Source organism: Salvelinus fontinalis, chromosome 26, assembly GCF_029448725.1.
Source record: "Salvelinus fontinalis isolate EN_2023a chromosome 26, ASM2944872v1, whole genome shotgun sequence".
Classification (NCBI taxonomy): Eukaryota; Metazoa; Chordata; class Actinopteri; order Salmoniformes; family Salmonidae; genus Salvelinus; species Salvelinus fontinalis.
In genome coordinates, this window is record NC_074690.1 from 38,122,832 (window position 1) to 38,144,846 (window position 22,015).

At 44.6% G+C, this 22,015-nt stretch overlaps 1 protein-coding gene across 2 annotated transcripts; it reads left to right on the forward strand.

Moving 5' to 3' along the window:
* The first annotated feature begins 1 nt into the window (after window position 1).
* casp8 (caspase 8, apoptosis-related cysteine peptidase) lies at window positions 2-21,844 on the forward strand. Of its 2 annotated transcripts, none has more exons than XM_055883799.1 (11): window positions 2-1,270; window positions 15,643-15,802; window positions 16,230-16,420; window positions 16,556-16,661; window positions 18,767-18,896; window positions 19,020-19,136; window positions 19,213-19,325; window positions 19,428-19,542; window positions 19,647-19,774; window positions 19,900-20,270; window positions 21,230-21,844. In XM_055883799.1, the coding sequence occupies exons 1-11, from the start codon at window positions 1,197-1,199 to the stop codon at window positions 21,357-21,359; spliced, it is 1,635 nt and encodes a 544-aa protein (XP_055739774.1). In that variant the 5' UTR covers window positions 2-1,196; the 3' UTR covers window positions 21,360-21,844. The 2 variants fall into 2 exon arrangements, with proteins under 2 accessions (XP_055739774.1, XP_055739775.1); XM_055883800.1 differs by lacking the exon at window positions 2-1,270 and adding an exon at window positions 10,911-11,544.
* The last annotated feature ends 171 nt before the right edge of the window (window positions 21,845-22,015 follow it).

Genomic DNA, 22,015 nt, shown 5'->3' on the forward strand with positions numbered 1-22,015 from the left:
GCCCGGCAGTAAGAAAGCAGTCGCCATATGCGCCCATTCAACATAGCATAGATTTGCGTTATAAACAAAATAACTTTTGGGGGTTCTCATGCGCTTACAATAATGTTTTGATTCTTGTTTGAACAGTCGCTAAGATTATATTTGGTTGTGATCTTTGCAAAATAATTTTTGAATGCAGCAGTTGTTAGCTAGAATGATAAAGCTCATTGATATAGGCTATAGCAAAAGTGTTTAAGAATAGTGCAGTTGATTTGCGATGATGACATAAACATCATATTAAGCTTGTAATCCAAAAGTAGTTTGAAAAGCACTCAAACTTTTTCTCAGAAAGTACCTCACTATTCCCAGCTCGTTGTTTCCAGTGGAGTCATCTGTTGGCTGCTCCAATGAGCTTCAGCAGCCACAGGAATGTCTAGTTTGCATTCCAAACACACATCATCAGCCCTCAAATTAAGTGGACACTTCTGATGACGTGTCAGGCACGTTTACACTTGCAGGGCGAGGGAGGAAGGAATTCATTTTAAATGTACCGCCCTTTCCCGGAAATTCGTCCCTCGTTCGTCCCACTACGACTGTGTTTTCAGCCACCGGTAGCTTGTGGTTGAGAATGGGGGCATGCTTGGCCCTCCTTTTCCTGTGGTCATTATATTCACTACAGCCAATTATGATTGCATGTCTACTTATATTAACTATATTAATAAACGCCTACTGCATGATAGCTAGCAAATGAATTAGCTTACGTTAGCCTGCCTAGCTACTTCTGAAGAAGGTACATTTTTTATTTCTACAATTTCCAAAAGCTAACCAAACAAATACATAACTTTTACGAGACATGTTTGTGCATTACTAGCACAATTTCTAACTTATTTACATTAATTTTTATTTACACCTGTATGTTGACACCATATTGATGTTGAGGTTTTAAGTTTTGGCAGACTTTTCTTAGCGGATGTACAATCATTGTGAATTGAATTATGGGGCGTTTCAGGCCCGATGTGAACATAATTGTACACTCGCAAACTCCATTAAAAACGAGGCCTGAGGGACTTACATTGCAAACTTCCTTTGCGTGGCTAATCATTTGGACCGACGACAAATATGGCCGCGGGGATTCCCCCAGGGGCATAAAGGGAGGGTAAGTGGACGAGGGTGTGTCTTTTCAGTTTGAAACGCAGCCCTGTGCGATGTCGACGTAAATGGAGAGTGCAGGAAACACGTATTCCTCCGGGCTGATGGAATTCTTCCCTTTGCCGATTTACAGATGCGTGTGGTATGTCAGAAACTACGCACAGAAATATAGCAGAACTATAGCTGTAGGAACTATTTTGGCCTGTTTCTGTGTTGTGTATATGTTGTCTGTCAAGGATTATTTTAACATGTTTTGTACACTAGAGGCACTTTATTTTGGGGTCATGGGTCACATGTATATAGGTAACCAGGAAGGGTTAGCACAGGTGAGAGGTTCTTACCATATCACAGATACAACTTATAGAATGCTTCTCTGCACCTTTTGTATAGGAATATGTGTTTTGGAGCTATTTATATTTTATATGCACAATATATGGGAACTTTACCCGAAAAGAGTAACGTTTGGAAAGCTGATTCTTGACGACGCGTTACGGACGGCTTTCTCTTGTGACAGTGACTTTTTTAAAATTTGTATCCCATTTTCTCCCCAATTTTCGTGGTATCCAATCGCTAGTAATTACTACCTTGTCTCATCGCTACAACTCCCGTACGGGCTCGGGAGAGACGAAGGTCGAAAGCCATGCGTTCCTCCGAAGCACAACCCAACCAGCCGTACTGCTTCTTAACACAGCGCGCCTCCAACCCGGAAGCCAGCCGCACCAATGTGTCGGAGGAAACACCGTGTACCTGGCCCCCCTTGGTTGGCACGCACTGCGCCCTGCCCGCCACAGGAGTCGCTGGAGCGCGATGAGACAAGGATATCCCTACCGGCCAAACCCTCCCTACCCCGGACGACGCTATGCCAATTGTGCGTCGCCCCACGGACCTCTCGGTTGCGGCCGGCTGCGACAGAGCCTGGGCGCGAACCCAGAGACTCTGGTGGCGCAGTTAGCACTGCGATGCAGTGCCCTAGACCACTGCGCCACCCGGGAGGCCCGACAGTGACTTTTTATTGGGAATCGCCATTACAATAGCAGTAATATATAAATAACGACAGTAAAACTGCTATTATAAACTGGGTGGTTTTAGCCCTGAATGCTGATTGGCTGATAGCTGTGGTATAAGACCGTATACCATGGGTATGACGAAACATTTATTTTTACTGCTCTAATTACATTGGTAACCAGTTTATAATAGCAATAAGGCACCTCAGGGGTTTGTGGTATTTGGCCAATATACCACTGCTAAGGGCTGTGTCCAGGCACTCCGCGTTGCGTCATGCATAAGAACAGCCCTTAGCCGTGGTATATTGTCCATATACCCCCCCCCCCCCCCGCCTTGTGCCTTATTGTTTAAATATATCCCACTAGCAAACACAACATCACTACAAACGACAATGTATCAGAAATACCATCACTACAAACCTCAGCATATCAGACATATATTATAGGAAGAAACACATGCTCATACAGTTTAAGTGGTTCTGTTTGTGCTACATCTTACTACATCTACCTGTGTTTTATCCTCAGTAGTGTGTAGACTATGACTCCAATGGCCGCATACACCATGTGAAGCCAAGGAATCTGGCCAGGAGGAGACGACACCATTAGAAAACACTGAACCATTGCTGTAATACAATAGTAATGGTATAAAAAAAAAGACAACTCGGCATCAGTGGAGGCTGGTGAGGGGAGGACGGCCCATAGTAATGGCTGGAATAGTATCAAACATGTGGTGTCTAATGTGCAAGCTCACATATGTGAAGGAGAGCACAATGGCTGTGATGATGCCTGCCACCATGACAACGACCCCCAGTACACAAAATAGGCTTGTGCATGAGGTGAGGTCCATACACATACGCACACCCCACAGGAGGTTGGTGGCACCTTATTTGAGGGAGAACGGACTAGTGGTAATGACTGGACCGGGAATTGGTGGAATAGTATCAAACGCATGGTTTCTAGGTGTTCGATGACATTCCATATGCGCCGTTGCGGCCATGATTTTGAGCCGTTCTCCTCTTACCTTGGTCTGGAAGCAGAATACTGTGGTGATGATGCATACGATGACCGCGATGCCCAGAGCCAGAAACACTGCCTTAGTATCATAGAAACTACACACAGAGCAGAGACGCACACATGGCGACAGACAGACGTTACTACCACACCGTGTGTGTCTGTCTCACCTGGATATGGTCCCTGTAATGTACAGTAAGACATGGCCAGTGTCTGTGCAAAAGAAAACACAGATCTATATAAACCACAGCAGGCCAGCACAAACCACTAAAGTCCATTAGACCAGTAAAGACCATTGTAGACTATAGACTAGCCTGGACTAGTACAGAATAGTGCTAGTTACTTACAAAGATGGGCAGCAGTAGGACTTTTCGTGGGAATTTCCTCCTAAAGACAGGCGAGGGGCCACGTTAAGGGCAGCACTTTAATACACTGCTCAAACAAATAAAGGGAACACTTAAACAACACAATGTAACTCCAAGTCAATCACACTTCTGTGAAATCAAACTGTCCACTTAGGAAGCAACACTGATTGACAATAAATTTCACATGCTGTTGTGCAAATGGAATAGACAACAGGTGGAAATTATAGGCAATTAGCAAGACACCCCCAATAAAGGAGTGGTTCTGCAGGTGGTGACCACAGACCACTTCTCAGTTCCTATGCTTCCTGGCTGATGTTTTGGTCACTTTTGAATGCTGGCGGTGCTTTCACGCTAGTGGTAGCATGAGACGGAGTCTACAACCCACACAAGTGGCTCAGGTAGTGCAGCTCATCCAGGATGGCACATCAATGCGAGCTGTGGCAAGAAGGTTTGCTGTGTCTGTCAGCGTAGTTTCCAGAGCATGGAGGCGCTACCAGGAGACAGGCCAGTACATCAGGAGATGTGGAGGAGGCCGTAGGAGGGCAACAACCCAGCAGCAGGACCGCTACCTCCGCCTTTGAGCAGGAGGAGCACTGCCAGAGCCCTGCAAAATGACCTCCAGCAGGCCACAAATGTGCATGTGTCTGCTCAAACGGTCAGAAACAGACTCCATGAGGGTGGTATGAGGGCCCGACGTCCACAGGTGGGGGTTGTGCTTACAGCCCAACACCGTGCAGGACGTTTGGCATTTGCCAGAGAACACCAAGATTGGCAAATTCGCCACTGGCGCCCTGTGGTCTTCACAGATGAAAGCAGGTTCACACTGAGCACGTGACAGACGTGACAGAGTCTGGAGACGCCGTGGAGAACGTTCTGCCTGCAACATCCTCCAGCATGACCGGTTTGGTGGTGGGTCAGTCATGGTGTGAGGTGGCATTTCTTTGGGGGGCCGCACAGCCCTCCATGTGCTCGCCAGAGGTAGCCTGACTGCCATTAGGTACCGAGATGAGATCCTCAGACCCCTTGTGAGACCATATGCTGGTGCAGTTGGCCCTGGGTTCCTCCTAATGCAAGACAATGCTAGACCTCATGTGGCTGGAGTGTGTCAGCAGTTCCTGCAAGAGGAAGGCATTGATGCTATGGACTGGCCCGCCCGTTCCCCAGACCTGAATCCAATTGAGCACATCTGGGACATCATGTCTCGCTCCATCCACCAACGCCACATTGCACCACAGACTGTCCAGGAGTTGGCGGATGCTTTAGTCCAGGTCTGGGAGGAGATCCCTCAGGAGACCATCCGCCACCTCATCAGCAGTATGCCCAGGCGTTGTAGGGAGGTCATGCAGGCACGTGGAGGCCACACACACTACTGAGCCTCATTTTGACTTGTTTTAAGGACATTACATCCAAGTTGGATCAGCCTGTAGTGTGGTTTTCCACTTTAATTTTGAGTGTGACTCCAAATCCAGACCTCCATGGGTTGATACATTTGATTTCCATTGATAATTTTTGTGTGATTTTGTTGTCAGCACATTCAACTATGCAAAGAAAAAAGTATTTAATAAGAATATTTCATTCATTCATATCTAGGATGTGTTATTTTAGTGTTCCCTTTATTTTTTTGAGCAGTGTACAATAAAACTCTATTGTCAACTATATTGTAAACTCTATTCTTAACTTTATGGTCAACTTTATTGTTATCTTCTAGAGGTAAAGTTCTTTAAGAGACTCACCTGGGTCCTTTACGGCAGACCGGCAGAATGTGAGTGAAAATATACACAGTGCTACAAAGGCATAGGTCAACACAGCTGTCAATCAAACAGCACAGCCAAGACATATGCCAGCACAGCTGTCAATCCAACAACACTGTAAAAACATAGGTCAGTACAAAGGGATAGTACTTACAATGACAACCAGTAGACGGCTGGGTTTCTGATCACAAACCGTTTTACAGAGTCACTGCAGAGAAGAGTAACTCAGTTCAACACGCGTGTGCAGTAACACAAAACCACTAATGCACATACCACAGTCATAGTAACACACACACTGCAACGAGTGTGACAGTGATGAGTAGCTGAGATGCCAGAATCATATACACCTAAGAGAAAGAGACAATATTATACCATATTATAAACTGGGTGGTTCGAGCCCTGAATGCTGATTGGCTGACAGCTGTGGTATATCAGACCGTATACCACAGGTATAACAAAACTTTATTTTTTTCTGCTCTAATTACATTTGTAACCAGTTTATAATAGCAATAAGCCACCTCTTTGTGGTATATGGCCAATATACCACGGCTGAGGGCTGTATCCAGGCACTCCGCGTTGCGTCGTGCTTATAGTAAGAACAGCCTTTAGCTGTGGTATATTGGCCATATACAGTACTACCACACCCCTCTTGCCTTATTGTTTAATTATATCACCTTGTGTTTGTGTGTGCTTGCTTGTTGTGCTGTCTCACCTGTCGTATAAACGCATGTCGCACTTTCAGACTGTCGAAGCTGCCTGTCGCAAATCCCTCCCCATTGCCTGTGACATCAGCCGAAACCTCATTAGTGACATTGTCAGTAACATCATCTTTACACAAGACTGGTGATCAACTACTAAAGTATAACCTTCAGTATCAAGGATTCGTATTAATCTGTGCAAAAGAGCTTATTCGGGAGTAAGAGAAAGCTCAGAATAAGCCCCAGCCAGGTGAGAGAGGAGGGTTCAGGCTTACCGCACAGTGCACTGGTTGGCATTGTAGAAGTAGTGATGCGGGGAATGGGTGGTATTGTGGGCTGGGCGTGATACCCTGGTGTTGCGAAATAGGAAGCCAATTCTAGATTCAATTTTGGATTGGAGAGGTTTAATATGAGTCTGGAAGGAGAGTCTATAGTCTAACCAGAGACCTAGGTATTTGTAGTTGTCCACATATTCTAAGTCAGAACCGTCCAGTGTAGTGATGCTAGTCGGGCGGGCGGGTGCGGGCAGCGATCGGTTGAAGAGCATGCATTTAGTTTTACTAGCGTTTAAAAGCAGTTGGAGACCACGGAAGGAGTGTTGTATGGCATTGAAGCACGTTTGGAGGTTTTAACACAGTGTCCAAAGAAGGGCCAGATGTATACAGAATGGTGTCATCTGCGTAGCGGTGGATCAAGGAATCACCCGCAGCAAGAGTGACATCGTTGATATATACAGAGAAAAGAGTCGGCCCGAGAATTGAACCCTGTGGTACCCCCATAGAGACTGTCAGAGGTCCAGACAACAGGCCCTCCGATTTGACACACTGAACTCTATCTGAGAAGTAGTTGGTGAACCAGGCGAGGCAGTCATTTGAGAAACCAAGGCTGTTGAGTCTGCCGATAAGAGTCCGAGGCCTTAGCCAGGTCGATGAAGACGGCTGCACAGTACTGTCTTTTATCGATGGCGGTTATGATATCATTTAGTACCTTGAGCGTAGCTGAGGTGCACCCGTGACCAGCTCGGAAACTGGATTGCACAGCGGAGAAGGTACAGTGGGATTCGAAATGGTTAGTGATCTGTTTGTTAACTTGGCTTTCGAAGACTTTAGAAAGGCAAAGCAGGATGGATATAGGTCTGTAACAGTTTGGGTCTAGAGTGTCACCCCCTTTGAAGAGGGGGATGACCGCGGCAGCTTTCCAATCTTTGGGGATCTCAGACGTTACGAAAGAGAGGTTGAACAGGCTAGTAATAGGGGTTGCAACAGTTGTGGTGGATAATTTTAGAAAGAGATGGTCCAGATTTTCTAGCCCAGCTCATTTGTACGGGTCCAGGTTTTTCAGATATTTCAGAACATCTGCTATCTGGATTTGGGTGAAGGAGAAGCTGGGGAGGCTTGGGCAAGTAGCTGCAGGGCAAGTTGCTGCAGGGAATGCAGAGCAGTTGGCCGGGGATGGGGTAGCCAGGAGGAAAGCATGGCCAGCCGTAGAGAAATGCTTATTGAAATTCTCGATTTATTGTGGATTTATCAGTGGTGACAGTGTTTCCTAGCCTCAGTGCAGTGGGCAGCTGGGAGGAGGTGCTCTTATTCTCCATGGACTTTACAGTGTTCCAAAACTTTTTGGAGTTAGAGCTACAGGATGCACATTTCTGTTTGAAAAGGCTAGCCTTTGCTTTCCTAACTGGCTGTGTTTATTGGTTCCTGACTTCCCTGAAAAGTTGCATATCGTGGGGACTATTCAATGCTAGTGCAGTCCGCCACAGGATGTTTTTGTGCTGGTCGAGGGCAGTCAGGTCTGGAGTGAACCAAGGGTTATATCTGTTCTTAGTTCTACATTTTTTGAAAAGGGCATGCTTATTTAAGATGGTGAGGAAATTACTTTTAAAGATTGACCAGGCATCCTCGACTGACGGGATGAGGTTAATATCCTTCCAAGATACCCGGGCCAGGTCGATTAGAAAGGCCTGCTCGCAGAAGTGTTTTAGGGAGCGTTTGACAGTGATGAGGGGTGGTGGCCTTCCTAAGCCAGGATTCAGACACGGCAAGGACATCAGGGTTGGCGGAGTGTGCTAAAGCAGTGAGTAAAACAAACTTAGGGAGGAGGCTTCTGATGTTAACATGCATAAAACCAAGGCTTTTACAGTTACAGAAGTCAACAAATGAGAGCGCCTGAGGACACACAGGGCCTGGGTTAACCTCTACATCACCCGAGGAACAGAGGAGGAGTAGGATGAGGGTACGGCTAAAGGCTATCAAAACTGGTCGTCTAGTGCGTTGGGGACAGAGAATAAAAGGAGCAGATTTCTGGGCGTGGTAGGGTAGATTCAGGGCATAATGTACAGACAGAGGTATGGTAGTGTGCGGGTACAGTGGAGGTAAACCTAGGCGTTGAGTGACGATAAGAGAGATTGCATCTCTGGATGCACTAGTTATGCTGGGTGAGGTCACCGCATGTGTGGGAGGTGGGACCAAAGAGGTATGTGAGGATGTTGATTCTTGCTAGGGGCTCCACAGTAAACTAAAACAATGATAACTATCCTAAACAACAGTATACAAGGCATATTTACATTAGAAAGAGACATAAACCAAGGCATAAAGCAATCACAGATGTTGATTGGGAGAGCTAGCTAAGACAACAAATGGGTAAGACAACAACAGCTAATCAGCTAAGACAACAACAACAGGTAAAATGGCGATGAATGGGCAGAGAGGGTCAGTTAACTACACACATGGCCTGAGTTCGAGGCTGTGGCCGACAGATAAACAAAATAAACCAAATGGAGTACCGTGATTAATGAACAGTCCAGCAAGCATCAGCTATGTAGCCAAGTGATCATAGGGTCCAGTGAACATCAATAGATGAAACAGAGAAGCCGCTAGGTAGTCGTTACTACGCAAGCAAGCGGACACTGCGTTCCAAAAAAAGTTAGCAGGCCGGGGCTAATAGAAGCGTCTTCACCGATGTCCGGCAAAGTCTGGGTGAGGGCACAACGGATGGAATTACGTTGGCAGACCAGTCGTGATGGATCGGCGGGGCTCCGTGTCGACAAAGGGTCCAGGCCAGTTGGCAAAAGAGGTATTGTAGGTGTAGTAATTTGGTTTGCTAGCCGAGAGATGTGCCTGGCTCGAGGCAACTGGTGCTAGCTTCGGGACAAGGGCGTTAGCCACTATAGCCACTCGGTAGCCGCTAGCCTCTTGCAATGATCCGATGCAAAGGTCCAGAGCTTACGGAAAGAATCCGGTGATGTAGTGGATTCTAGTCATGTTAGTGAAGAGTCCGGGAGGCATCAGCTGTGTAGCCAAGTGATCATAGGGTCCACTGAGCAGGCCGGGAGATGGGCCTGGGCCTGGCTCAAAGCTAGCATCGGGTCTGGGCCACTCGGTAGCAGCTGGCTAGCTGCGATGAACAGGAGTAATGGTCCAGGGCTTACGGCAGGAATCCGGTGTTGTAGTGGAGAAAAACCAGGATAAAAGCGGGTGGTGTCTGTGCTACAGGTAAAGGCCGGTAGCAGTGGTTAACAATGACTAAATAGCTAGTATCTGGTTCACTTCTGGCTACTAGCTATTTAGGTTCTGGCTATAAGGTCTAAAAATAGCTGATTCGTATCACATTGGGTGAGGCGGGTTGCCGGAAGGTATTGTAATGACCTGACTAGATCATAAAGGAACAATTGTCCAGACAGAGGGTTGAGTTTACGAATTGACGGTTTATTAACTCAACTTTACACAGGCTACTGTTTGGCCGTAGCCCACGCTAAATAAATGAAAGATACCCCACAAGCCAACCGTGACCTTCTCTTGTGAAGCCCAGACGTAAGAGAGAGAACAATGGCTAAACCTGATCTTAACTTCCAATGCTCCATCCCCCTGCCCAACCCCCCACCACGCCACTCCGCCAACCACCAGGATGCCCGGCATCAGAACATTCCAGGCATCCCCGTGATTGGCAGATAGCAGGTTGATTGGCATGTCGGACCCCGCGAACACTGGTAAGTACAACACAACCCACTAATAGCCTACCACATAACACACCTCTGTCTGTGCGGGTCGCTACAGTATATTTAATTTAAAAATGGAAAAAGAGAATGTATATATTTCAATATATTTCAAATAAAGACGAAGAAAAAAAAAATCACGGGAGAACGACAAACAACGTCTGCACTGCTACACCATCTTTGTTTAAAAAAACATACATACACCTTAGCAAAATATATTTAAACTCAGTTTTCACAATTCCTGACATTTAATCAGAGTAAAAATTCCCTGTCTTAGGTCAGTTAGGATCACCACTTTATTTTAAGAATGTGAAATGTCAGAATAATAGGAGAGAATGATTTATTTCAGATTTGATTTCTTTAATCAAGTTTCCCAGTCGGTCAGAAGTTTAAATACACCCAATTAGTATTTGGTAGCATTGCCTTTTGTTTAACTTGGGTCAAACATTTTCGGTAGCCTTCCACAAGCTTCCCACAATAAGTTGGGTGAATATTGGCCCATTCCTCCTGACATAGCTGGTGTAACTAAGTCAGGTTTGTAAGGCCTCCTTGCTCGCACACGCTTTTTCAGTTCTCCCCACAAATTTTCTATAGGATTGAGGTCAGGGCTTTGTGATGGCCACTCCAATACCTAGACTTTGTTGTCCTTAAGCCATTTTGCCACCACTTTGGAAGTATGCTTGGGGTCATTGTCCATTTGGAAGACCCATTTGCGACCAAACTTTAACTTCCTGACTGATGTCTTGAGATGTTGCTTCAAAATATCCACAATTTTCCTTCCCCATGATGACATCTATTTTGTGGAGTGCACCAGTCCCTCCTGCAGCAAAGCACCCCCACAACATGCCATCCCCATGTTTCACGGTTGGGATGGTGTTCGTCGGCTTGCAAGCCTCCACAGGTACACCTCCAATAGGCTAATTGACATCATTTGAGTCAATCAGAAGCTTCTAAAGCCATTTTCTGGAATTTTCCAAGCTGTTTAAAGGCACAGTCAACTTAGTGTATGTAAACTTCTGACCCACTGGAATTGTGATACAGGGAATTATAAGTGAAATAGTCTGTCTGTATACAATTGTTGGAAAAATTACTTGTGTCATGCACAAAGTAGATGTCTTAACCGACTTGCGAAAACTATAGTTTTTAACAAGAAATGTGTGGATTAGTTGAAAAACAAGTTTTAATGACTCCAGCCTAGGTGTATGTAAACTTCCGACTTCAACTGTACATACAACAACAAAGGCCCTATAATTATCTGTCTCTGTAAAAAGAAGAGGGATGACGACATTTTTGAGCATTTTATTCAATGCGTCATGTTACTGTACAACCACGCCCATTGTCAAAACCTACTTCCTTACCCAAATGATAAAACCGTGGAGAAGAAGTCGAACGGAAAGAAAACGGGACAGCTCGAAGAGTGCGGGGCAGTGGTATTTTTTTGTATACATTTTGCGTGCAGTGTATGTTACAGTTGAGTGAATTGGCTGTTCTCTTTATTTAGTCGTGTTTTATCTCATTGGCGTCTCATTAACTGACTACGTAGTTTCGTTAGTAGAAGAAGCCGGCGGGAAATACTCGCCCAGCCGACCCAAGGTGAGTTTTGTCCGCCTTTTAAAGTTTATTTTAAGTTCCTATCCATGACAACAGTCAAATGCTGTATTACTGTTTAATTACAAGTTGATTTTATTTAACATGGTGTAGACATTTTTTGCATAATATTTGCGATTTCAAAAGTACAAAATAAACTATTCTGCCAGCAGCACAAATGATGAGGTCACTTTTTATGCTAATCGGGGAACTTTCTAAATAAAAGCCCACATTTCAACACTGTATTTATTTGTTTTTATTTAACCTTTATTTAGCTAGGAAAGTCACTTAAGAGCAAATTCTTATTTACAATGACGGCCTACCAAAAGGCCTCCGGTGGGGACAGGGGATTAAAATATCATTAGCTGATAAAAAGATGTAGAATTTTTATCAATGGCCAATGTTCTACCTGTCTCCGCCTAAGTGGGGTGGGAAATACTCATTTGTGTCTGTAGAATCTACAGATGGTGTTTTTTCATGGGGGACTGTGGTCTAATGCCACGTTCCCATTTTATGTCAAATGAATTTAAGTTATTTGCGTAAAGCTTCCTATTGTTTGATTCTGATACTTCCCAAGTGGGAAACTCGAGTTTCCGACATCGCGTGAATGTGTCATAATTACCCAGGAACACTTTATTTATTTATTTTTGAAAAGTTTTATTGTCACATTTACTTTTAAAACAGCTCATTTATATATTTACAACATTTATACACATAAAAAAACAGCATTTGAATATTACATTTAAATTGTTAAAAAGTACATGTTTTTAAAACCAGTAAAAACAACCATAAATAAAAGTACTTTTTCATGTAAAACATCCAAATCTGCAAAAGCCATTTAAAATGTGTATAAATGATTTAACAAAAGTAAATCATTTAAGACATGATACATGTTTTTTTTAAAGTGACTTTGTTAAAAATATGTCTTCGGTCCTTTGTACAGGAACGGGTTGAGTCCCTATCAAACTCGCCTCCTCCTGCTCCGAATCAATTTCCGCCCTGTACGTTGGGGCCAGGAGCACTTTATACTCCACCCATTCCATTTGCCACAACTAAGTTGTGGGGCGGCAGCGTAGCCTTGAGTTTAGAGCATTGGACTAGTAACCGAATGGTTGCAAGATCGAATCCCCGAGCTGACAAGGTACATATCTGTCGTTCTGCCCCTGAACAAGGCAGTTAACCCACTGTTCCTAGGCTGTCATTGAAAATAAGAATTTGTTCTTAACTGACTTGCCTAGTTAAATAAAGGTAAAATACATTTAAAAAGTAGGGTCTGTTAAAAACACAGCATAACTGTCACGTTTCTGACCTTATTTTCCCTTGTTTTGTATTTATTTAGTATGGTCAGGGCGTGAGTTGGGGTGGGTTGTCTATGTGTGTTTTCTATGTTGGGATTTTGGGTTCGGCCTGGTATGATTCTCAATCAGAGGCAGCTGTCAATCGTTGTCCCTGATTGAGAATCATACTTAGGCAGCTGGGGTTTCACGTTTGGTTTGTGGGTGTTTGTTTCCTGTGTCAGTGTTTGTGCCACACGGGACTGTTACGGTATGTTCGTTTGTTATTTTGTATCGTGTATTGTTTTCGTGTACATTAAATATCATGGAAACTTACCACTCTGCACATTGGTCCTCCGATCCTTCTCGCCTCTCCTCGTCCGGTGAGGAGGACGAAATAGACTGCCGTTACAATAACTTTACGTAAGGCACGGTTCCCAAACTGGCTGCCGAATATGGCCCGCGGGTGGCTTTATTTAGCCCCCAAATTTTCTGAGCTTTTTGTTGTTGTTGAATTTTATCATTATACATAACTAAAAACACAAGGAAATCAGCTCCAAATGATTTTAATTAAAGAAATCTGTTGTGAAGTATTTCCATGCATAATCGAGAGACACGTGATCATATACATTTGTAAGCAAGGTTGGAAATTGTTTTAGTTAAATATTTTATCTGTTTGGGCTTCTTGCAGTCCACATATTATTTGTAATTCTGTTCCGAACATCCCCTCAACAAAAAAATCGTCCCGCTGCTGAATCTAGTTGATGATCCCTGACGTAAGGTCTTTATACTAATCAAATATTCTGTTTTTCAGGGGGGCTTTGTCAAATGGCTGGTTATTACGCAGTCTGTCTTGTTATAGACACTCATTTAGTCCTGCATGTTATATTAATTTCAAAACAATACAATCATTTACTATTGCTGTGTTGAATATCAGCTAGAAAAACAAAACATTGTAAAAAATAAAAATAAAAAAAGTGCTTACCCTGTTTGCTTCCAGTGTGAAATAAAATGCCATTCCATACTAGACTTTCATGTACTCTTGCCTTGCCCTAATGGATTGGTGATTGGTTGAGAACTGCTTCAAAGACAATGATGGACTGACATTAATCTGTCCTAGATTAATCTAATGGGGATGTGCTGGCTGCATCTTTACACATTTAAATCAGCCTGAGGGCAGCCTCGACATGTTCCCCAAAAATGGATCGGGTCAATCGCTTTGGCCTAACAAATAAAAAGTTGTCAGTATCCCAGTAAAATCATGTTGCTATAGGTTCACCCCAGCTATGCATAGCCTTCTAATTATTTTCTTAAACCCAGCTTGGTCACAATAAAAAGGTTTGACTTTTGGACTTTAATGGTTCATATAGCCCATGTATATGTATCCCATGTACAGCATTGGGGGCAGTGGAAGGGGTATCTGTATTTTACTATTTATATTTGAACCACTTTTACTTCACTACATTCCTGAAGAAAACAATGTATGTTTAACTCTGTACATTTTCCCTGACACCCAAAAGTACAGGGACAGCCAACAGCGCAAAAATAATATTGCGATATTGTTGATACGATTATATATCGTCAAAAATAATATCCAGATATGTAACTGTATAATGCCCCCCCCGATCACTAATATGTATAACACACGTATTTGGTTATTAGAGACCCTACTGAGTATTTCCCACCCCACTTTTGCTGAGACTGGTAGAATAATTTTCCAGTAGGAGGCACTCTTTCCTCTGGTCTAACATGCTCACCACACCGCTCGTGTCGCGTGTGTTAGCGTTGCAAAATAAATGTACACATGCATGTTATTCAATCATTGCACCCACACTGCTTGCGAGTGTCTGCGTAGCCGGGTGCTAAAATAGAACTTGGTTCTATTTGTGATGCTCAACGCGCTGCAAGTCCTGCCTCTCAAATCTCCTCATTGGTTTTTAGGAGCATATACCCACATGGGTGATTGAAAGATGAACTGAGTAGAGGATCTTGTGCATTTCAGGTAAAATAACAACCCAATGTTTATATCCCAGGACGGATTAGCTAGCAACAGCAAGCTCGCTAGCTAAATTGTCATAAATGTTTCATACTTTTCGACCTGTCCCCAAATTAATACAATTGGTTCAGAGTTTATTTCAACCTGCATGTCCTGATCGCATCTTGTGTGGGGAGACAAAATCATCATGCATGTAAGGAGAGCATAATGCCCCAGGACAGTGATTGGGGACATTGCCCAGTGTAGGATGCCATCTTTCGGATGGGATGTAAATGGATGTCCTGACTCTCTGTGGTAACTAATGATTCCGTGGCACTTATCGTAAGAGTAAAGGTGTTACACCGGTGTCCTGGCCAAATTTCTAATCTGGCCCTCATACCATCGTGGCCACCTAATCATCCCCAGCTTCCAGTTGGCTCATTCATCTGTTTCTTCCCCCTGTAACTATTCCCCAGGTGGTTGCTGTAAATTACAATCTGTTATCGGTCAACTTTCCTGGTGAAATAAGGGGAAAATAAAAATATCTATGACTAGGAAAAACCTAATCAGGTAATGATGGGAAAAAACACATGTTGACATCCTATCTATAAAACAATATGAACTCACTGAGCTCACCTCTCCTTCATTCATACATCCTTCACTGATGACTGTGGCCTGTGGGTTTCTCATCCTGTCATCCAGGAGTTATATAGACTGGTCATTTCTCATAGCCCTTTAGGAAGCCTTCCTCCTGGTCATCTCCTCATACCTGACCCAGCAGTAATGGACCAACATGTTGGACTACAAGCCTCCTCTACTTTCTCTCCTCCCCCTCTCTCTCTCGCTCTCTCATAGCCCTGTGCAAGTGGATGTTGCAGTGCGGTCTGGTCGGGGGATCCAGTGTGTGATGGACCTGCGCCTGCTGTCTCGTATCGATGAGGAGCTGGACTCCTCCGAGGTGGCTGCCCTGTGCTTCCTGTGCAGAGATGTGCTCAATAGGAAACGCCTGGAGACGGTGAGGGACCACATACAGAGGGCTAAGATCGAGATTAATGGCCAATCCTAACCTCCTTTGAAGTGATTGGATGATAGGTATTAGGATTGTGGTAATAGCACATCCTAGCCCTCAAGCAGACTATGGAGTTTATGCCATATTGCTTTGAAATCCTTTCAGATGTTACAAGTGCCAAATGGAAACTGATGAAAGGTGTAACCAATACCATAAATTTGAATTGAATTTGGGTATAAAAAATGTAAAACACTAAATGTACATTGGATCCCCAGAGCATGTTTTAATTAAAACGCTTGTTTTCAAAGTGGTCCATGGCTATAGAGTTTCCTATCATTATATTTCCCATCAGTCCATTCATTTCATATCAGTGAAAGAAAATGTAGAGAATCGGAAACGCAACACTGTCTAATCCTTTGTGGTCTGGCTTCAGGTGGAGGATGGGCGTGGCCTCTTCATGAGGCTGCAGGAGAAAAGCCTGCTGGAGGACCACTACTTCCTGTCCCAACTCCTCTCTGTCATTGGTCGACTGGACCTTCTCCGCCTCCTGGAGACAGACGGCAGACAGCCGGAGCAAACGGCCCACACCCAGACAGACGCATGCCCTCCCCTCTCACAGTACAGGTGAGCACAGAGGTGTGTGTGTGTGTGTGTGTGACTGCATTCTCACCACAATGGACCACATAGCACAGCAACACTGAACAGCTGGACATTCTGGTAATTCACTGGTTGCATTACGTCTTTCTCTTTCTTTCTCAGGAGGATGTTGTATAAGGTCTCAGAAGATGTAACTAAGGAGAATCTCACTAAGATTAAGTTTTTGCTGAGTGACAAACTTCCCAGAGGACGACTGGATCCCTGCACTGTAAGAACACCTACATGCACACACTCATTAGCAAATGAACACTAGAAAATTTGAGCCTGGTCCGACCTAGCCCGAGCCCTACCCGAGTCCAACATCACATAAATGGAATGAATCCAAGATAGCGTAGCAGTCAGACGTCTTTGTCTTTTTTAATCTTTTTCTTCGCATTCTTTTTAATATTATTCCTAAACCTCAACTTCAAAATACTCTCCTGCGACCCGCCTCACCCAATGAGGTGTGGATCTGTTTTTTTATTTTCTAAAGTATTTCTACTTCCATTGGAACTGGAATTCCTCAACTGAAACTAGCTAGCTTACCAGCTACCAGTCAGCTAACCACTGCTAGCGGTCATCAGCTAACCTTTAGCTCGGAAAGCTCTCGCCAGTTCATACAACGCGTTTCAAACCAGAGCGTACCGGACCTATTTTTCTCTCCATATCCCCGGATTCCTACCGCAAACTCTGAACCTTTTCATCTGGACCATCGCAGCTAGCTAACCGCAACCCGGGTTGACTACTCCTGGCTAACGTTTCCGTCCCGGCGCAAGCACTAATTAGCCTGGAGCTAGCCTATGCTATGCCCATCTCCCGGCAAGGGCTCCTGGGCTACTCCTGAAGCCCACTCTTCGGCTGCAATATCCGGACCCCTTCTACTGCCGGTACGGGGCACGGAACCCCGCCGATCCTTCACGACTGGAATACTGACATAATCTGCCAGAGGATTCCAACAGGCCCCTCAGACATCCCCTGAAGGCCCATTCTGCTAACCGCGGCCTGCTAGCTATCTAGAGCATATTGGACTGTTAGCTGATCCATCGGCCAGTTTCTTGGACCACTATACCCATTTTACCAATTGGACTTGGACCCCTCTGATACTTGGAACCATACTAATTCCACTACTGGTCTATCGACGTCACCGCACGAGGAGGCAAAAACAGACTTTCCCCCATCGCGATGTCCCTCTAAGGCCCTTCTGCTAACTTGCTAGCCCCGGCCTGTTAACTGCTAGCTTGCTAGCCCCGGCCTGCTAACTGTCTGAATTGCCGTGTCCCCAGCCAGCCCAACCACTCACTGGACCCATACGATTCACTTGGCTGCGCATGCCTCTCCCTAATATCAATATGCCTTATCCATTTCTGTCCTGTTTAGTGATTACTGTCTTATTTCACTGTAGAGCCTCTAGCCCTGCTCAATATGCCTTAACCAACCATGTTGTTCCACCTCCCACATATGCGATGACATCACCTGGTTTAAACGTCTCTAGAGACTATATCTCTCTCATCATTACTCAATGCCTAGGTTTACCTCCAATGTACTCTCTTCCTACCATACCTTTTGTCTGTACATTATGCCTTGAATTTATGCTATCGTGCCCAGAAACCTGCTCCTTTTACTCTCTGTTCCGAACGTGCTAGACGGCCAGTTCTTATAGCCTTTAGCCGTACCCTTATCCTACTTCTCTGTTCCTCTGGTGATGTAGAGGTTAATCCAGGACCTGCAGTGCCTAGCTCCACTCCTACTCCCCAGGTGCTCTCATTTGTTGACTTCTGTAACCGTAAAAGGCTTGGTTTCATGCATGTTAACATTAGAAGCCTACTCCCTAAGTTTGCTTTATTCACTGCTTTAGCACATTCTGCCAACCCGGAATATCTTAGCCGTGTCTGAATCCTGGCTTAGGAAAACCACCAAAAACCCTGAAATTTCCATTCCTACCTATAACATTTTCCGCCAAGATAGAACTGCCAAAGGGGGCGGCGTTGCACTCTACTGCAGAGATAGCCTGCAGAGTTCTGTCTTACTATCCAGGTCTGTACCAAACAATTAGAGCGTCTACTTCTAAAAATGCACCTTTCCAGAAATTCAGACCCAGCCTGTTAAAAGCCCGTCAGGCCCCGTCGGGTTCGGGCTGAAAATGAGAGCTCTATGGCTGCGTTTACACAGGCAGCCCAATTCTGATCTTTTTTTTCACTAATTGGTCTTTTGTGCAATCAGATCAGCTTTTGAAAATATCAGAATTGGGCTGCCTTTTTGTAAACGCAGCCTAACACACACACACACACACAATTACACTCTCTCTCTCTCTCGCTCTCTCTTTCTCCCCCATAGACGGCCCTGGAGGTGCTGTGTGAGATGGAGAGGCAGGATCTGCTGACAGAGGACAGACTGGATGAGCTACAGAGGATACTGGAGGAGTGTGACACACAGCTGGCCCACACAGTACAGCAGCATAGAGAAGGTACATATTGACACACCTGGCTAGCTCTCTCACACCACTCTCTTGCACTGATTGATAGTTCAGTATTTATGCAGTATATTAAAATATAGTTATTTTATATATCATGTGGTTGCTGTTTTTCAGCAAGGGGCAGTGTGTCACGGCAGGAGTACTCTGTTCAGCCAATCAGCAACCAGGAACAGCAACTCAGCTCCCCTCAGTCACTACAGAGCCTGTCTATATCAGAGACACGGCCCAGCTGTAAGTCTCTCACACACACACTCTCTCACACACACACACACACACACAGGTAGTTGAAGTGTGTTCTTGTCCACAGGTGAGCATGGGCAACGCACAAGGTTGTCCTCCGATGCAATGACGGAAACTCAGCCTGGGTCTGGGCCTGACCAGGTGACCACTTCACCAATGCAATCCTGGAAGACCTCTGAGGTTAGAAAGTGGGATACACTTTAGACACCAAACATAGAATCTAACATTTGGTTGATTTTTGTCCATGGTGGTAACTCCTGTGTGTGTGTGTTTGCCCAACAGATGGAGCACTATTCCATGACCTGTAATCCTCGGGGGACGTGCTTAATCATCAATAACCACCACTTCATGGGATTTTCAGGTCTGACAGACAGACCAGGAACTGAGCAGGACGAGAGTAAGCATTCTCGCTCATTGGTTGATATTATGAGCCTAATCTCATTCAGTGAACCCCATTGGCCAACCTGGATGTTAAATTCTCCCATCTGTCTCTGTGTGTAGAGGCTCTGCATAATGTGTTCTCCAGGTTGGGGTTTAAAGTGGAAGTGTGTAGCGACCTGACAGAGAAGACCATGTTGGGGGCGGTAGAGGAGCTTGGAGGGCGGAGTCACATACAGGCAGATGCTCTGGTGAGTAGTGAGGTCATAATTCTCCAGTCTCTTCAGGAGGTACAGTAGCTCTACTCTTGAAGCCCAATTGGACTCCAATGACTTAAAGTAGGTTCAACTATTCTAATCCCTGTGCCTGGTCCTAGGTGGTGTGTGTGCTGTCCCATGGGGAGAAGGGTTGTGTGCTTGGGACAGATGGGGGGGAGGTGCCCATTAGCTCCCTCACACAACCCTTCACCAGCAAGCAGTGCCCTTCTCTGATGGGCAAACCCAAACTGTTCTTCATCCAGGCCTGCCAGGGGAAGGGCTTCCAGCGAGGGGCCCTATTACTCCCCTCCATAAGGCAGAGAGAGGGGCGATATGAGGCAGACGCCGGCGCCATCGAGTCCATCCCCTGGCATGCAGACTTCCTGATCGGTATGGCAACAGTGGAGGAGTGCAAGTCATTCCGAAACACTAAGGAAGGTTCCATCTACATCCAGGAGCTCTGCAAACAGCTGGAGTGGGGAGCGGACAGGTGAATTAGAAGGGAAGGGGGTTAGGTTTGGCATTAACCATAGAGATGTATAAAGATCATTACATAGAAATAACCCATTTTTGGGATGTTGCCATTGAGGGATTCCACCATTTTAAAGGCCCAATGCAGCTGTTTTTATATCAATATCAAATCATTTCTGGGTAACAATTAAGTACCTTACTGTAATAGTTTTTCATAATTTTTTGTTGTGCTTTTTAGCAAACTATTTCTCAAGGAAGAATTTTGCTAGGATTGTCTGGGAGTGGTCTGAGTAGGGAGGGGAAAACTTAAAACTTGACAGAGATTTGGAACTCTCTTCGTCTATTAACCAATTTACTGCCTTGTGATGTCACCAGGCAAGCCCAAACTTAACTTTGACTACACTGGGCCTTTAAATAGTCAACCGGTGGGAATTCCTACGGGTTGGGAGAGATCGGCCAATGATCAGACCCTTATCGTCTTCTTCAAATTGGTTTGTTTAGTTTGTAAATGGCTTTAAGCTATATGACCGCCATCTAGTGGTCACAAATTAATTTCACATAAGATTTGGTTCAAGACTCCAGCACTGCAGGTGGCCATATAAGCTTGCCACTTTTTTCAAACATCAAAAGAAGAAATTTGACTATTTTAAAATTGAGATTGCACAGACACCATAATGGCAGATACAACGTTGTGATCTCTGGGCTCCCGAGTGGCATGGTGGTTTAAGGCACTGCATCTCAGTGCTTGAGGCATCACCACAGACACGCTGGTTCGAATCCAGGTTGTATCACAACCAGCCGTGATTGGGAGTCCCATAGGGTGGCACACAATTGACCCAGCGTCTTCCGGGTTTGACCATCATTGTAAATAAGAATTTGTTCTTAACTGACTTGCCTAGTTAAATAAAGGTTAAAAACATACATCTCTATAACAGGTGAGAGATGTATTGTGATGTGTATTTCCTGTTTCCTGTGTAGAGGGGAGGATATTCTGTCGGTGCTGACGCGTGTGAATCGTGAGGTCAGCAGAGGAGTGTATAGAGACTCCAAACAGATGCCCGAGCCCAAGTACACCCTCACCAAGAAACTCTTCCTCCCCTACTTCTGAAACACCTCTGGTTGGCTGACCAATCAACTTCAGAATGGCTGTCATGTCTGAACAGTGAGCTGTCACTCTCAGGAACCCTACCACAGCAGCCTCTACCTCCCATAAGACAGTGTGTTGAACATTGGTTGGCATGTCTGATTTCCTGAAAGATGTTTCAAACTCATGAGATTAATACATTTTTCCATTAAATGCTGGAAATTGTGGAACGTTTACTTTATCTGTAATGTGTTCTGGAGATGATCAGTAAAATGGGTGTATTTTTCTATTGGCCATGTTTCACATTTTTAAAGTTCAACAAAATGTCTCTAATTCTGAGGAGAATACGATTTAATAAGACTTCAGCAACCAACTGTTGATTAAGATATTTATTTTCAGGTATAAAATATGTTAAGGTGAAAGGCAGGTAAGAACATGATTGTAAAAATAACCCAAATAAGGAAAGAAGATTAAATCACAACATGCAATAAAGTCAAGCTTAAGCAATGTGTTGATATCAATTACTTTGTTCTTGCTATGAGAATCCACTTGTTTACAAAGAATGGTGATTCTGAACTCTTCACATATCAAATACATTTATAGTTTGGTTTAATCTAGCCTAGTTTACTTGATTGAGATGCAGCAATGTCACTGGACTTTTGGTATATCTGCAGGATTTG

What these genes read in the sequence shown, in the direction of transcription:
- casp8 (XM_055883799.1), top strand. Translation starts at nt 1,197, where the DNA reads ATGGAGAGTGCAGGAAACACGTATTCCTCCGGGCTGATGGAATTCTTC. An exon ending in CCGATTTACAGATGCGTGTG is followed by an intron (nt 1,271 to 15,642) that starts GTATGTCAGAAA and finishes GCTCTCTCATAG; the next exon opens with CCCTGTGCAAGTGGATGTTG. An exon ending in AATCCTGGAAGACCTCTGAG is followed by an intron (nt 19,326 to 19,427) that starts GTTAGAAAGTGG and finishes TTTGCCCAACAG; the next exon opens with ATGGAGCACTATTCCATGAC.